The 17,989-nt window shown below is 38.2% G+C and overlaps 1 protein-coding gene across 1 annotated transcript in view; it reads left to right on the forward strand.

The window, feature by feature from the left end:
* The window catches only part of TTC21B (tetratricopeptide repeat domain 21B), a 72,615-nt gene that overhangs the window by 41,736 nt on the left and 12,890 nt on the right, over positions 1-17,989 (forward strand). The window contains exons 20-24 of the mRNA XM_037044556.1: positions 3,806-3,994; positions 5,075-5,185; positions 6,338-6,419; positions 15,103-15,253; positions 15,435-15,596. Coding sequence (XP_036900451.1) covers positions 3,806-3,994; positions 5,075-5,185; positions 6,338-6,419; positions 15,103-15,253; positions 15,435-15,596 — 695 coding nt within the window. The remainder of the gene's footprint in view (positions 1-3,805; positions 3,995-5,074; positions 5,186-6,337; positions 6,420-15,102; positions 15,254-15,434; positions 15,597-17,989) is intronic.

The raw sequence follows: 17,989 nt of genomic DNA on the forward strand, positions 1-17,989 counted from the left end.
TATTTTTCTTTAGAGTGGAAGGGAAGGAGAGAGGGAGGGAAATATCAATGTGTGGTTGCCTGTCGTGCGTCCCCTGCCGGGAACTGGCCTGCAACCCAGGCATGTGCCCTGACTGGGAATCGAACCACGATCCTGTGGTTCGCAGGCCCGCGCTCCATCCACTGAGCTACACCAGCCAGGGCCCCATCCTCTTTCAATGCTGTTTTATTCCAGGCAGTTCTCCACAACNTCTCCATCCCGCTCTGCCATCTTTCCCACCTTATCTGTCCCTCATGCTTGTGTAGGTTCCTCAGGAGCCTCCTACCGGATCCCCATCCTCTTTTTTTTTTTTAATGCTTGTTTTATTTTTTTAAATATTTTATTTATTTATCTTTTAGAGGGGAAGGGAAGGAGAGAGGGAGAGAAATTATCAATGTATGGTTGCCTCTGGTGTGTCCCCTGCTGGGAACTGGCCTGCAACCCAGGCATGTGCCCTGACTGGGAATCGAACCGTGATCATATGGTTCGCAGGCCCGCGCTCCACCCACTGAGCTACACCAGCCAGGGCCCCATCCTCTTTCAATGCTGTTTTATTCCAGGCAGTTCTCCACAACACCACGGCGATCCTTCTGAATGGCAGACTGGATGGCAGACTGTCACTCTTTTGCTCATAAACACATAGTAGTAGCTTCCTGATGCATCTAGGAGAAAACATAAATTATTTAACAGGCTTATTTGTTGTAATCTCTATCTTCCCAGCTATTTTTCCTTCTACTTCTTTGATCAACAACAGTAACCCTTATAACTCCTAATGCCTGTACTGCATCCCGTCTTTCTTTCTCCCAGATTCACTAGAAAGTAAACCAGTCATTCTTCAAATCTCACCTGTCCTCTAAGAATATGTTTTGCTTCCAACCATGGCAACCAGTATTTTTAAGTTATAAAATTCCTCATCATCTGTGATAAATTATTTTATGTCTTTCTACTAAAATTCAAATTTTCAATGAGTGTAGGCAAAGTCCCAGTAAATGCTTGCCTCAAAGTAGTTCCTATTCGTTTTCTATGCTATGTAACAGATTGCCACAAATTTAGTTGATGAGAATAATACACATTTATTTTCTCAGTTTCTGTGCGCCAGGGATCTGGGCATGATTTAGCTAGGTCCTGTACAGATACCAAGATGGTCAGGGTATGGTCTAGACTGGGTTCTCAGCTGGAGACTTTCAAGCCCTCATGGGTTGTTCATAGAGTTCATTTCCTCAAGGTTCTAAGATTTAGGGCTCCGGCTTCCCATTTGCTTCTTGTGGGCTGAAAGCCACCCTTATCTCTGAGAGGTTCCTCAGCTCTTTGCCTGCTGGGCCGGCCAATCTGGCCACTTCTTCAAAGTCCTCAAGGGAGAAAGTCTCTAGAGCGAGTCTGCTGGGAAGGCAGTCTTATATATCGTAATCGTGGGAGTAACGCTCCTTCAGATTTGTCATGTTCTCCTGGTCACAAGCAAGTTACAGGCTCCACCTCACACAAAGAGAAGTGGTTATACAGGGAGGGAACACCAAGAGGGATCCATATGAAAATCGGTCTCCCACATAGGTGCTCGAAATTTTTGTTGAATGACAAGTGAAATAATAGATTATTGTAATATTTTAACTGTAGGAAAAATTACTTTTTAGAAAATTGTCTTTTCTGTGAAAAAAATCTAAATAAATTAGAAATAAAGAGCATATACATCATAAAATATTTAACAATTTTATGACTTTGTAAAGTCTTAATTGATAAGTACAGACTATATTTGTTTTTACTTCTTTCACTTAATATTCCCTTGTGTAGATTTTTCTGGCATGGCTAGGTAGCTCCAGCTTCATCATATAAAAAGTAATGTCCCATTTTGGTTTTAATGGTATATTTTATTTTGATGTGGTCTTCAGTAAGATGTGTATATAATAAGGCTATTCAAATGCAAAGGAAAAATTAAGAAGTCTATCAAACTGTGTATATATAAACTTCATTCTACCCAAGGGCTTTAGGTAATTTATAAGAATATATGTTATAAAATAAGGAGGGGGTAAGTAAATGCATTGGCAATCAAGGTTAATAGAGTTATCTTAACACATAATTAAATTAAATCTCTGATCTTTGTGGAGACCAAGGAAGAGCATAGGGATGGTATCAATTCTTCAAGAACATTTTATTCTGAATGAAAATTGTTTTTAATGATCATTGTGTATATATATATATGTATTTATATATACACTTATAGAAATTATTTTACAAAATGTATTTAAGAGAAAATGCAAAAATCTGTTGCTCAAAAAATTGTTTCTGTTTATTTACCTTTAAGAAATCACAAAGCATCGCTATAAGTAAAAACGTGTTTCTCTAGCAAGTTAAGCTAATGAGGATCATATATTTAACTCTGTAGAGATTTAGTTGATACAGAGATAAAACTCAGACTATTTAAGAAAAGAATTGCTTATCTTTTAGACCTAGGGTGACCATGTAATTTATCATTCAAGCCAGAATACTTTTGAGAGGAAAAGAAAGTAGAATTAGTAATTAAGTTGACACAACAGGTATAAATGGTTATTGCCAGGTGGAGAAGTACAATTATTCTATTTATACCAATTGTTTTAGTTTTTTGACTTTGTGTTCAAGTACATGTGCATACATGCAGAACCATGCACACAGATTGTATATATTGTATATGTGTATATATATGTATTGTATATATTGTATATGTGTGTATATATGTATTGTATACATTGTACATGTGTATATATGTATTATATATATACACACTATGCTTTATGTGCATAGTAACAGAACCAAAGTAAAAACTTCATGAAACAGTATTAACATATACCACATGCTGTGTACACTAACATTTTCTAGTTCTTTCTTTTTCATTTCCAGAAGAGTGCATATTATGATTCCCTAAATTCATATTATGACCTGTGGTTCCAAAAAGTACTCAGCTTTAAACCATCTTCATCGAACACCAGTTGTCAACCAACATTTTGACAGGGTCTCAAAAAGGGCTCCCTGTGTGTAACCTGATGTGTGGCAGATGGTGAATGTTTACTGTTCATTCCATGAATGCGTGAGTGCATTAGTGAATGATTAGCTCAAAGTTAAGTTTTGTTGTGCAGGCTTAAAGCATAGTAGTTCTCTGTCACTTATTAAGGGAAGGCCTCAGCGTGTCAGAAGAGAGACGTGTGGGTGAACAGGCTGATGTTCTAATTTAGCAAACTCCTCTATATTCTTACCTTGGGGAAGGCCCCCTCCTTCTTTCTGGGTATCTGTGCATAACGCAGGACCATATATACACATACCATCGATTAGCCGTTTTCCATGATTAGATATTTGAATTGTTTTCAATTGTTTTGTTGTTTGTTTTACAACATAGAACAGAATGTCTCTCTTTATAACAAATAACATGTTTCTTTTTTTTCTAAGTAATTTCCTCAGTACTTTCCCAAGAGTGCAACAGCATTTTTTCCAAATATTTGTTTTGTGATTGCTTCTTGTCCTTAGTGAGCTTCCTGTGCATATCCTTAGAACAGTGGGGAAGACTCAGTAATTTTCAGTACTTCATTTGGAAAGTATGGGCATGGTGGCTCATTTGCAAACAACTGCATATTTAAGACCTCAATTAAGACTGTCTTTGGATCAGGCTGTTAACTGGAGGGCCAGGAATGCTCAAATAAATCTGTAAAATGTATGCTATGTGCATAAATTAAATTTATTTTTAAATTTATTATTAAACTTATTACTGAGAATTGTTTAATTTCTGTTTCTTTTTTTGAAAGTTTTCTTTTTACCCTTGTTCCAGGCTCGAGAGTTACAAGCTCGGGTACTAAAACGTGTTCAGATGGAACAACCAGATGCAGTTCCTGCTCAGAAACATTTAGCAGCTGAAATTTGTGCAGAGATTGCAAAACATTCTGTTGCTCAGCGAGACTATGAAAAAGCAATTAAGTTTTATAGGGAAGCGCTTGTTCATTGTGAAACAGATAATAAGGTCAGTACCTTCATAAAATTTGAAGCACCTCTTATTCCAGGTGTCAACTAATTTCCCCAAATGTAAAAGTCTTACCAGCTTAGTAATAAAGATATAAAAAGAAATACAATAAAATATGAGTTGTAAATTAATATTGTTTCTATAAATTCTTCTAAATACTTGTATGATGCCTTAAATTAATAATGTTAGAATCTAAAAATTATTATGAAATAAGTGATATAAAGTAAATTTGCAAGCTCTTTTTTTATATTCATTTGTGTTTTAATAATCGCTTTAAAATAATTTCTCAGTTTCAAATAATCTGGTTGTAGATAATCAATTTAGCTTGCTAAACAGCTATTGTAAGCCTCGGTTTTTCAATTGGTATTTGGTGTTGGACCTGCAAAAATGACTAGATTGAATCTCTTACCTCAAATGACACAGTGACAATAAATAACCCGTTATATAAACTAAAATGTTATTTCTCAGATAATTGATGGGTCATTAAAATTTTCCTTAAAGATCTCTAATAAATAGCTAAATACTTAAATAAGTGATATAGAAGAAGAGGCACTCATACTCTAGAATTTAAAGTTTAGGACTGAGCATTTTGAAATTAGTACAACTCTTTCAGATGTAGGGCAAAAATAACCCTTATTAAGGTGTAACCAAACAGATAACCTTGTTCAATGATGGTTAAAGGACCTATAATTCTAGTTTTAAAATAAAGCTTACCTTAGGGATTATCTGCTTGAAGCCTTTTATTTTTACAAATGAGACAACAGGTTTTGAGAGATAGGGGGGACTTGGCCTGGTCGTGGAAAAGCTTGGACTAGAATCTGATCTCCCGGTTTAAGACCAGTGTTGTTTTCATAGTGCTTTGTGTCTCCCTACTTTTCCGGTAAGTTCCCATATGTTTTTCCTTTCTTTCCCTGTATAAAAGAAAATAAAGATGAGCGTGCGTATACTTTTCCTAATGACCACGCTTGGCCTTTTTCTTCCAATGACTTTTGATCATCTAAAGTTTAATCTGTGCCCAGACATTTTCCTCCGTCGCCGTTTATTCCAGTTTCTCACTAATCTGGCCCTTTTTGTCCGTAGATGATGCTGGAGCTGGCACAGTTATACCTGGCACACGATGACCCCGACGCCTGCCTGCGTCACTGTGCTCTTCTTCTTCAGAGTGACCAGGACAATGAAGCTGCCACCACGGTTAGTGCCGGACTTCAGTGCTAACGAGGCAGCTGTGTTTTCCACGTGGGAGTTCCACGTTTGAGCCCACGAAACTAACACTGCGTGAGAGGCCTGGCTCATGCTGGCTTTTGGAAGAAATAATATTTTAAATAACATTTCAGGGCATTTTACCAAAGAAAACAAAGAATCTTTTTATTGTATAGGAATGGTAAACTTATTTTTCTATGTAAGGCCTGAATTGCCATCATGGGCCTAGTTAATTTTTCTTCATGCCTAAGAGATCATCAGGAGAAATTCATATGGTAAAGCCATAATTTGCTAGAGACTAACTTTTTAAATACTTAGACATGCTGGACAGACTAATTTCTAAGTCTTAGCAGGTCTTTTGGAGTTACAGGAAAAAAACTTCTTCACTTATTGTCCTAAGATGTTGTGCTTTAAATAGAATTTAATTTTTCTTTCTCATTTTTACTGAGGTTGTGCTATTTCTTAGCTTTTCCAACAGTTCTATGGCTGACAGTTTGTGAGGTTTATTCAAGGTTATTACTGTAACTAAAAAAAAAGAACACAGAAGTTTTAAAATATATAAAAGAAAATCTCATCCACACGATCGCGGTTCGATTCCCAGTCAGGGCACATGCCTGGGTTGCAGACCAGTTCCCAGCAGGGGAATCACGAGAGGCAACCATACATTGATATTTCTCTCCTTCCCTTCTGCCCTAAAGATAAATAAATAAAATATTTTTAAAAAAGAAAATCTCATTAGGTCTTGCTTATTTGTCATTCCTTTGAAATATTTAGAATTTTAAAGTAGTCTTTTAAATCTTTTTGTCATTTTAGCTAAGCCCAGTAAGGCATCTTTCTATGATAGCACATACAGTGTGCAGTTTCCTCAACTTTCTGTTTTAAAATAACCACTTGAAACATATTTTCTGCTAAAAATACAGTTTGTGAACAGGGCGTTCTATTTCACATGCCTGAGCATCTTCTGTTACCCAGATCTCAGTGCTAATCTGCATGAGGTGAACTTGAATTTTAAGTGGCTCCTTTTTATTAAACTTCCCTCCTCATGTTTTTCAACTGTGTTTTTATGGTGCTAAATCTTGGTAGGAGGTATATGCTTTGTAAAATATATGGCACTATTTTAAGAACCACCTTTTACCTTCATAGATGATGGCAGATATCATGTTCCGGAAACAGAACTATGAACAAGCAGTGTTTCATTTACAACAACTTTTAGAACGCAAACCAGGTAAATATTTATTGATTATATTTTGCTAGTGCAATCAACCCTCTTTCTCCCCTTTTTTGCTGTTAGGCTTCTTGGGAAACCCCTAATCCTCGTTGAATCCACATCTGTACTTACTCTGCACCTGCCCTGGAGCATCTGACATGGCTACAGGGAACACGCCACACCACTGCTTGACCTCACTTTTCATTATGACCACAGACCCCAAATGGACCCTCAGGCGCTACCTGGCAATCCTCTGTGTTTCTCTCCTGAAAACTCACTCCAGCTACTTTTTGCACCTGTCTTCTCTCCTCAAACCTGCAGTATCCTTTCTCCTTTCTTGTCCTCATCTAAAGACCTTGCCTCCTACTTCCCTGAGGAAATGTGGGCCCCTAAAAGAGAACACCTCCATCCTCCCATCACTGTCTGCCCACGCCCCAGCCACTGTCCTCCCCGAGTCTGCAATCTCGTTTGCAGCCAGTTTCTCCCTGGGCGCATTGGACACCACCCCCACCATCACCTCCTGACGGGCTTTCCGCCTGTGCTTCCCTCTCTGCTGTGCCATCATTTTTTCCCCAGTCAGCACACAAACATGCCGAGACAGCTCCCCACTGTAAACACTTAGATAAATAACCGACTCTTAACTCTTCCCTGGATCTTCCCTCCCAGTTACTACTCCATTTCCCAGTTTTCCTTTACAGCAGATTTCCTCCAAAACAGTCTCTGTAAGTGCTGTCTCTGTCTCCTTCACTCTTGAGCCCCAGTGAAGCTGCTTCTGCAGGGTGGCCAGGGGCCTCCATGCTGCGAGACCTGTGGTTTAATTCTCAGCTCTCTGTTTACTTGACCTGTTGTTGTATTTAGCGTGGCCTACGGGCCCCCCACCCCCCTCATGAAAGACTGTCTTCTGAGATGTGAGGGTTTCATGGTTTTTCATCTCCTAGCTGTCCACTCTGTTCTATTGTCTTTTGTTAGGTCTGTCTTTTCTTTATGTACTTTAAGTATCAGAATGTTTTAGGCCTCAGTTTTTGAAGCTTCTATCTTTTTAATACATTCATTCCCCTGGGGGACTTCACGCAAGTCCCTGCCTTTTTGTCCTCTGTATATGCTGAGGTCTCCCAAATGTGTATATCTAGTTCTGACTCAGGGGTGGGCAAGAGTAGGTTTACAGTGGTGAGTACAGAAAACAGAGTTTACTCTTGTATTATTATTTGTTTGTTACATTCTGTTATTATTAACCTGCTTCTGCCCACCCCTGTTCACCACTGCCTGTTTTTATCCCGACTCAGCTGTCAGGGGAGTTGCCAGTGGATCGTGTCTGAAACAGACCACTGATCTTCAGTGTCCCTCCAAGTGCGGTCCTTCTCCAGTGCTCATCTCAGTAAATGGCATCACCATACACCTAGGCACCAGGCCCCAAACCTTAGTTGCCTTTGGCTTACTTGTCTTTCATGCACTGCTCCTCCCCCAAGGCTGCCACACTAGTCTCAGCCCTCATTATCTCTCACATAAGTTACTGCAGCATTCTCGTGTCTGTTTCTAGTTCTTGCCTCCAAATAGTTTAGAAATACTTTCAGCTGAAAGTAGCAGACACCCACCCCTACCCTCCCTCTCAAAATAGTTCTAATGGCCTAAATAACTGCAGCTTTTATTTTTCTCTTATGTAAAAGAACTTTAAAATGAATTATGCAGGGAATAGCATAGTGTCATCGGGAAACCCAAGTTCTTGTTCTCCTTCTACCATCCTGAGCCTGACTTCTGTCCTGTGTATCACATTGTGGTCCAAGACGGCCACCACAGCTCTGGGCCGTGCGGTTCCACAGCCTCGATGGGGTGGGGGGTGGGAGTGAGCTAAAGGTCCAGTGAACCATCTGGTGTTTATTATCTCTAAAAACTCTTTCTAGAAACACCTCCATGGTTGCAAAAGAGGATGGGAAATGCCATCTTTTAGCTAAACACAGTGCCACATGGAAACAATAAGGGCTCTGATAGTGAGGAACAAAAGGATAGCGGGTATCAGGTAGGCAGCAGCCCAAGCAGGTGGTGCCTTGGGATGTTGCCATTGCTGTTTCCTCTTCTTGGAATATGCTGCTTCCAATGGTCACGTAGGAGCTACTCCATTTCATTCAGGACTCTGCTCCTACTGCCTCTTCCTGAGTGTGCCCTTCCCCGTCCATCCTGAATCAGAAATGCCTCTTACTACGTACTCCATCCTTTTGTCCTATTTTTTATATCACTCTTATAAAACAAAACAAATTGTGAATTATAGAACATAACAAATGTTATGTGAATTATAGAACATAACAAGACAGGAACTTTGTCTTCATTGCTATGTTTCCAGGACTTATAACCGTATCTGCCAAGTTGAATACTGGAAGGAAAGAAGAATAGGAGGAGAAGAAGGGAGAGAGGTAGTGAGGGAGGTGAGGGAAAGGGCAAAGAGAAAGGGGGGTTAAAACAATAATGTGTGTTAGTTATGTGAGGAGGTCCCCCCAAAACTGGAATTATCTTCTGGAGGGCAGGCCCCTTGTAGCATAGGCTTCCCCCTCTAGGTGGGTGTTCTAGGAACCCATCTGTATCCATGTACCAGCTGGCATTGTCTTGAGAGGCTGCGTTCGGCTACAGTGGATTCGTTTGAAGACTCTTTCAGTGTGTTTGTCCATTTCATGATGGGTGAGTTACAAGTGCACCTGCCCACTTGCGCTGAGTGCTCAGCAGTTTTTGACCAAAAGTGGCAGGTCCCTCATGCCCCACCCTCCCTATTCACCAGATGGTTCCCCAAGCAACATTTTTTGTCTCCCTGGATGAAAAAACTCCTCAAAGGAAAACATTTTACATATGTGGAAAAGGTGAAACAAAAAATAGCAGAAACACTAAAAGGCATCAAAATCAACAAGCTCAAAAACTGTTCTGAGCAGTGGAAAAATGTCTTGATACATGTATCATATCTAATGGAGAGTACTTGGAAGGTGACCTAAGTTTAAACACGTAAGAATAAATGTACAATTTTTATAAATAAATTCTGAGGGTTTTTTGGGTCCCCACCCCTTTAGTATTAAAAAGTTTGAAATCTCAGAGGAAGTTGTGGAGCAGTTCTAAACTACAGGTGGCAAGCACAAGGCCTGCAGGCCGCATCTGGCCCTCCACCCTGTTTATCCACCCCAGCACTTGTTTCTACCAAGTGACAGTGCCGAGCTCTCACTTAACTGTCAAGCTGTAGTTCCATTTAAACAGTCCTAAAATTACATTCGGCCCTTTGAAGGCAACCATGAGGCTGATGAGCCAACCCTGCTGAAAATGAGTTTGACACCCCCGTTCCAAATCATTGCATTTGGCTCAGAATGACGCCACAGGTAGGCAGAGCTGCCTGGTTGGGGCAGGTGGACACAGAGGTGGCTGTATGTCAAGCTGGGACAACTCAAAGAACTAGATACACACTACATGTTGTATTTACTAATGCTTTTAATCTTAAAAATTTGACTTTATAGAAAATAAACTCAACACTTTCTACTTAGAAATAAAATACCCCAGGGAAAAGATTGGAAGGAAAAAATTTTGTTTTTATGGTAATATCAAAATTTGAATGTCTTTATTATTTGTTATTATCTTTTAAAATTTCATCCCACTCTTGGAGAGCCTCAGGCCACAGTTTTGTTTCTTGCCTCGTCTGTTTCATTTTGTACTCAGGTGTTTTTTAAAATAGTGCTGTTAATTATTTCACCGTCTTTCCCCTGCTGCTCACTCTGAGTCCAAAGTATAGGCCCATCTCCATATCTGTGTTGCCCAAATCTTGCTCTTTCTTTCTTTAGGCATAAGTCATTTGTTTCCTGCCATTTCTACCTCGAGTTTCAGACTCCATTTTTGTCTCTGTCTCCTTATCTGAACTACTGCTTAAGGTGGTCAACATAATATTTCCATTCTATCTCAGGCAATTCTCCTAATGCAGCATTTCCCTTTGAGCAAATAATCCAAGACGGTCTCTTTAAGAAACCATTTTAAGCCACTGATGACAGTATAGCCCTCGCGTGAGAAATTTGAAGATGCTCTCCTCTGTCAGAGGAATATTATCTCCCCAGGTTGTTTGGCACTAGCTTCTTTTCCAGATAATAGCAAAACTGGCTTAGTAGACTGGTGACTTCATACTGTTCATAAACAAATATAAAATGAATTATTTGTAAATTTAATATTTGAACTTTGTTCTCCAGAAATACCAAATGGCACGAAACCATACCTCCAAGTTTCTACATGTTTTTTTCCTTTGCCCATAATGCACTTTACCTTCCTTATTCTTCCACAGTCTTTCCCTACAAATAATCCAAAATATCCACCCTGTTGCCAAAATCAAAAACTGACCCCCACTACCTCATACAATACATCATGTGGTGCCGAGTAGGGCGACCATCTACTTCGGTTTGCCTGGGACTGGACGATCTCCCAGAAGGCAGGGCTTCGGTGCTAAAATGAAGAAAATGTCAGCAAATTGGGACCAATTTCAGCAAATTGGTCACCCTAGTAAAAATAATAAATCACTTCATCCATACCTCTTTGTCACATAATTCTGCCATTTTGCTGAGCATGTATGCACGTATTTGTCATCTTCATTAAACTGGATACTCCTGATGTTTCCAGGGATCACCTCATACTCATCTGTGTACCCACCGTCGCGCACAGTGTTCGAGAAGGGCATACAGATGGTGCAAAGAAAATGTTTATTGGTTGAATGGATTAGTGAATGGCTGTGAAATACTGTCATTTAAAAATACAGAACTTTAAGGGGTATTTTTTCTTTTTTTAAGATTTTATTTATTTATCTTTAGAGGGGAAGGGAAGGAGAGAGGGAGAGAAATATCAATGTATGGTTGCCTCTGGTGTGTCCCCTGCTGGGAACTGGCTTCCAACCCAGGCATGTGCCCTGACTGGGAATCGAACTGTGATTGTGTGGTTCGCAGGCCCACACTCAATCCACTGAGCTACACCGGCCAGGGCTTAAAAATACAGAACTTTAAGTTTTTATTCTCTGTGATACTTCATCTTTTTAATCTTGTTCTGTTTTATTTCCAATAGGACTTTACAAACTTATCCACTGATCTGTTCTGTCAGAATTACTCTAAACCTATGACCCACATTTTTGTGTGTGTGCATTATTGCTCATTCTCAGTACCATATTTTGTATTTTAAATTAAGGCTGTGTTTTACCTTACTTCAGAAATGCACTGTCCAATTTGACTTAACCTAACTGGTTAAAAATTCTCTTTATAGATCGAATTACTGGTCTCCTGACAGATCACACCTTTTCACTTTGAAAATCTCCAAATCCTGCCCTCACACCAACTGGTTAACAAGACCCATGAGTTCTGTCTGTTTAATAGCTAATACCCATGCCCAGTCTATCTTCTCCTAGCCCTTGTCTCTAACTAAGGCCTTTATCACTTCTCACCAGGACTAGTTCGTTCAGCTTCCCTACTAATCTGGCCTCTAGGTTGTTGCAGCTTTAACCATCAGAGGACTGCTATATCAATTCTAAAAATCAGAAGCTATTCTTCTGCTTAAAATTTAGGATGGCTGTCCAGGGTAAGGTCTAATACCCTAGCATTATTTTCATAATAATACGGCCCTAGGTTATCTCTTCATTTGTATTTCTTATCCTTCTTCCATTTTAATATCTTGTACTATCAAACTTACCAACATCCTTCATGCTCTTCTCTGCTCTGTCTTTGCATGCACCACCTAGGAATGCCTCTGCCTAGTACGATCCTAGGTTAACCTTCAGGTTGCACAAAGGTCCAATTCTGGGTGAAGCCTCTCTGTCTTCTCACTCTCTATCAGTAAATATGGACTGTGTTTTTTCTGAATATAGTGTATTTCAGTTTTAGTAGATTCCTTACTTGCAGAAATTTGCTTTCTGTTCTTTTTCATGTCTAACTAAAAAACAAGCTAATGTAATTTAATTGGTCAGTGCTAATTTTAACCTGAACTAATAATGAATATATTTCAGTAATATCGTAAGGTGATAATTATTCAAGAAACTGGCCTCCCAGGATTGACCTTAGATAATATTAGCAATATCACATATCACACATATTAGTAATATGAAAAATTGGGGGCCAGAAATTTTCACGTTAATTCCTGATTAATCCAATACAGCTTCTAGATTCTGTGGCTGTATTGTAGGGTAGTCATCCTAGTTCTTATCAAAACTTGTGGGGGTTGTAAATGTATTTGTAGTTTTCAAGATCTGTCAGGCCTTTATTTTATTTCATTTCCATGGCACTCTGAGGGTAAATACTATAACACTATTTTAAGAAAATAAGTAATTTTAGACCAAGAATTTGAGTAATTTGCTTGAATTCATATAACTAAAAAATTTGAATCCTCTTTTTCTGAAACCACATTTTAAAAAATATTTATTTATTTTTAGAGAGAGGAGAAGGGAGGAAGAGAGGGAGAGAAACATCACTGTGTGGTTGCCTCTTACACTCCCCCTACTTGGGACCTGGTCTGCAACCCAGGTTCCCTGGGTTGGGATCGAACCCAGGTCTGCAGGTGCCCTGACTGGGAATCGAACCAGCAACCCTTGGTTGTCAGTCTGGCACTCAATCCACTGAGCCACACCAGCTAGGGCTTGAAGCCATATTCGTATGCTCTGCTTTTTAGTGATGCCAAAAGGCAGGAGGAAATAAATCTTGAGACCAACATTATGGGTGAAGGAAGGCAAATGATGGTATTATTAATCTGGATTATTTTGTCATCATGTAATAGAGTAGATGCAAAGCCTACAGAGATTTTTGTTTTTTAAAAATAATATTATTTCATTGTGACCAAGCATAACATAAAATTTACCATTTCAGCCATTTCCAAATGTATGGTTCAGTGGCATTAAGTACATTCATATTGTTGTAACCATTGTCATAATCCATCTCCAGACATTTTCATCATTCCAAACTGAAATTCTGCACCAATTAGACACTCACATCCCACTCTTCCTCCCTCCATCCCTTTCTACCACCTTCTACTCTCTATGTATTTGACTAGCCAGAATTCATCTACTTTTCATGTATTTGGCTAGCCAAATTCATAGACAGAAAGTAGAGGTGGTTGCCAGGGGGTGGGGGAGGAAGAGTGGGATGTTCGTGTCTAACAGGTCCCTCATATAAGTGGGACCATGCAGTTTGTCCTTTTGTGTCTGGCTTATTTTGGGTAGTATAATGTCTTCAAGGTCCGTCTATATTCTAACATGTGTCAGAACCTCTTTTCCTTTTCAATATTGAACAATATTCCATAGCATGTAGGTACCATATATTGTTTATATACCCATTTGTTGATGGACATTTGGATTGTTTTCACTTTGGGCTATTGTGAATAATGCTGCCATAAACACAAGTGTACAAATATTTCTTTGAGTCTCTGTTTTCAGTTATTTTGAGTATATACCCCAAAGTGGAATTGCTCTATCATATGGTATCTTCTCTTTTCTTGGAACACACAGTCAAGGATAAATTGTCTTTAAAAGTTTTCATTTATTTTATTTCTAACTCACCCTATGACAATGATCTGCATAGCTTATATAGTAAGGATTTTTACAATCCTCCCCTATGAGTTCTGTGCTAAATGAAACTTGAGACCCCAAACACCTAAAAAAAAACACAACCACACAGAAATAAAATTTGAGTCATCAATAATTATGCACCCATCCTAAAATTGTTTTTGAAAACGATAATGACAATTCATAAATGTTTACTCTCTAATGTTGAATCAAAATCCCAAGTGTTACTTCAACTTTGTATATATGTAAGTGAAGAAACATTAATTTGCCTACATTTAGTATTTATAGATTGATTTATTTTTACTCCTAAATATATGGAAAGAAACCAAAGTGTGGTGATCCCTAGCTTGTAGGAATGAGTGACTTTTGTTCTTTATACTTTTCTGTATTTTTCCAAATTTTCTAAAATGTCCATACCATACATTATTTTTATAGTCTTATAAAAATACTTATTAAATTATTCTCAAAATGTAGTATTTCAGTGTTTAGAAAGAACAGCATAGAATTTGGAGAAGAAACTCTTTGTAAGAATGTGCCAGAAAATTATACCTGAAATCAAAGAACCATATTAATTATTTTTTTCTTAGAAGAAGGTAAAATAGGATTAAAATACCCAGTGGGACGAACATGTTGAGGTTGTAGCATGTTAAGCTAGTGTCTGACATGTCATTTACATCACCTATTAAGGAAAGGCTGGGGTAAAACTTCTAATTGTCCACCCCAAATGTTATCATTGGAGTGTCCTGATCATACCCCCTCGCTTGCTGCAATAGGTGGACAAGGAGGTCTCGTCCATAGATTTGCCCTATTAATTAAATCAGTCCTTCTAAATTTTACATTTAGAGCTTAGGTTATCTACCCAGAAACTGTTTCTAGGAGATTTCGGTCCTAGGAATGATTGAAAAGTAATCACAGAAAATGTACATTTCTACATATTGGCCTATATAGAACCTCTCACTGTGAGCAAACCAGCCCAACCTTTATCATTTGATAGATTATCCAGGTGACTGCGGTCTCTTTGGGGACTTATAACTCCTAAGGCAATCCTTGGTTTATATTTAAATCATATTTCTTTTGAAGTAAACTATAATAAAGTAGAATTATAACCATCAAAACAAAGATATTAAATGTTGTCTATATCCAAAATATTTTTTTTGTTTCTAGATAATTATATCACATTATCTCGTTTAATTGATTTCTTAAGAAGATGTGGAAAACTTGAGGATGTTCCAAGATTTTTCTTAATGGCTGAAAAACGTAACTCCAGAGCAAAATTGGAGCCAGGATATCAATACTGCAAAGGACTATATCTTTGGTAAATCTATTGGCAAATAAACCCTACATAATAGGATTAAAGTATATAATAAGCATTTCTTTGTTTTAAAAAATCTACATTTTAAAATATGTTAATAGTTGTATTTGTGAAACAAATTATAAATGACTTAAAGTTTGCAGTCAGTGATCAAAATATCTGATTTTTTTAAACATCTAACAAGGTACACTGGAGAACCAAATGATGCCCTTCGACATTTTAACAAAGCTCGGAAAGATAATGAATGGGGCCAAAATGCCCTTTATAATATGATAGAAATTTGTTTGAATCCAGATAATGAAACTGTTGGAGGTGAAGTATTTGAAAATCTGGATGGAGACCTGGGGTGAGTAGTGTTTGACAAATTACCCTTTTTTAAAAATATACTTCTTCTTTAAAAAAATAGTAATAAACAAGGATACCTTATAAAAGAGAATTAAACTCTAGGATAGCTCTAGTGAAAGATCGGATTAAAAAATCATAGCTAGAACAACTATTCTGTGTAACAAGCGTGAAATCTTTTTAGCACCGTTCCTACCTCAGAATTAACGTGTTCTGAAGACACTCCCCTTAACTACTCTATAAAAAATAGAATACATTGTAGAATTGGATTATTTTCACAGAACTGTTCACGCAGTAATAGTAATTCTTTTTTTTAACAAATAGTAGTTACACGCTAGATCCTATGTTGTATACTTTTTATGCATTATCTTCTTTGTTCCATACAATAGCATTGTGAAATAAGCTCAGAGTTAGCTTGTCTAAATATGGTGGTGAGTGATAGGGGCCAGATTTGGACTGAGTTTTACCTGACTTCAAAACCACTGTGATGTACTGCTAGTGAGTGGTTAAATTTCTATGAACTTGTGTTTGTTGCTTGTCCTCTCTTCAAACTGGTCAGGGTGCAGTGGGGGGCTTGCATAAGAATGCAAATGTATAAGGTGTAGGGGTAATTTCTGCCTTCAGGAACAATGTAATTTACTGAGGAGACAGGAAAGTATCTGAAACCATTCAGTCTCCGACAGAGCAGATCTTATGTGTTACAGGAATTCATAGACATCAGAGCAGTGCAAAGCAGTTAGGGGAAAGGTATAAAGGAACCAGACAGCTGAGACGTTCCAGTGACAGATTGGGAGGCTTAGATTCTAGAGTCCTTCCAAGTTTTAGAGCAGGGAGACATGTTTGTTTTATGTTTGTTTTACAAAGGCTAAGGTAACGTACTGTTACGTGTCTGTAGGCTACCCCCATGAACTTCATTAGCATGTAGTTGAAAATATAAAACTAAAACTCGGAAGAGGTCCCAGCTGGGGATACAGATGTGGTAGACATGTGCACGGAGTGGATAGTGGAACCCCATGAATGGCCTCTTCGTGAGTCGAATGTAGTAAGAGAAGCCTGAGAACTAAATTTTGGACATGCTAACCTTTAAGGGAACTGGAGGAGAAAGGGAAGTCAGACAAGGACAATCAGTATGGTGAAAAGAGAACCAAAAATATGTAATGTTACAGAAGAGAAATGTGGGGAACTTTGAAGAAAGTACCCAGTAGTGAAAAATGTTTTAAGGAAGATAAAAGCCTAAGGCTTGAGAAGACAACCAGTGACTTTAGTGTTTGGGCTTTGAGAATTTAATTTCCTTTTGTTAGTTTATATATATATATATACATATATATATATATATGTATATGTATATATATATATATATATGTATATATATATATGAAATACATATCTGAGGTTTATCCAGAAAGTATCTAGCCTGGTTCTATGAAAAATAGAGACATTTATTGAGTATTCTAGAAACATTGTACGCAGGACAATATTTTTAATATCTTCAGTCTTCAGTCCCCTCCTCTGTCCCCTTCTAAGTAGGCACATTGGGACCTCACACACTTCTCTTAATCACCATCAGCTGCCCCATCATGTTTACTGAATCTCATCAGCAGTCTGAAATCTCTTCCCTTTCAAAGGTGATTTTGGTTTTGGTAAAACTGTAAGTTGCAGGATACCAAATCTGGGCTGTAGGGGTCCTGAGTCACCTGGTTGATGACTTTTGCCAAAAAATTCTGCACAAGATGTGATTCATGACTGGGAGTGTTGTCATGATGAAGCTGTCAATCACCAGTTGCCCATAGCTATGGCCTTCTGAATCATCCAAATAGTTTTTGTGGATGACTGTTCAAGCCTAACACAAAATTTGATGGAGATTCATTGTTCTACTCTCCCAGTCATTTTGAATGTGACCATCACACAGTACACATAATCACTCAATGGCCCCCACTGACTAGCACAGCAAAGTCATCATTGTTTGTGCATGTGCATTCCAGTCTCCTGTCCTTGGCTACCAGGTTACACAGATGTCACTCAGGCCAGTTTCATTATATTAACAATGGCTGGACTTTTTCTGGACAGACCCCATATATTTAGGTGTGTGTTTAAAAGATTAGAAAATGCTACTTACATATTTAAACTGATACTTTACTTGAAATTTACAACCTTTTGATGTATATATAATTTCTGAGCATCAGATAGGCAACTGGGTGAGGAAAGTAAAGTATACTTTGTATGTCTGACAAATTTAGATTTAAATCCCAGGTTTCTCATTCATTTGCTATGTGACCTTTGTCAAATCGTGTGACCCGTTTGAGCCTTAGTTTTCTCATATATAAAATGGATTCAATATATATTGAATGAAATAGTCCAGTGCTTGGCACATAGTAGGTACAATCAACAATGTTAGTT

This window comes from Sturnira hondurensis, unplaced genomic scaffold, assembly GCF_014824575.4.
Source record: "Sturnira hondurensis isolate 20B ecotype Veracruz unplaced genomic scaffold, ASM1482457v3 Scaffold0004136, whole genome shotgun sequence".
Lineage (NCBI taxonomy): Eukaryota > Metazoa > Chordata > Mammalia > Chiroptera > Phyllostomidae > Sturnira > Sturnira hondurensis.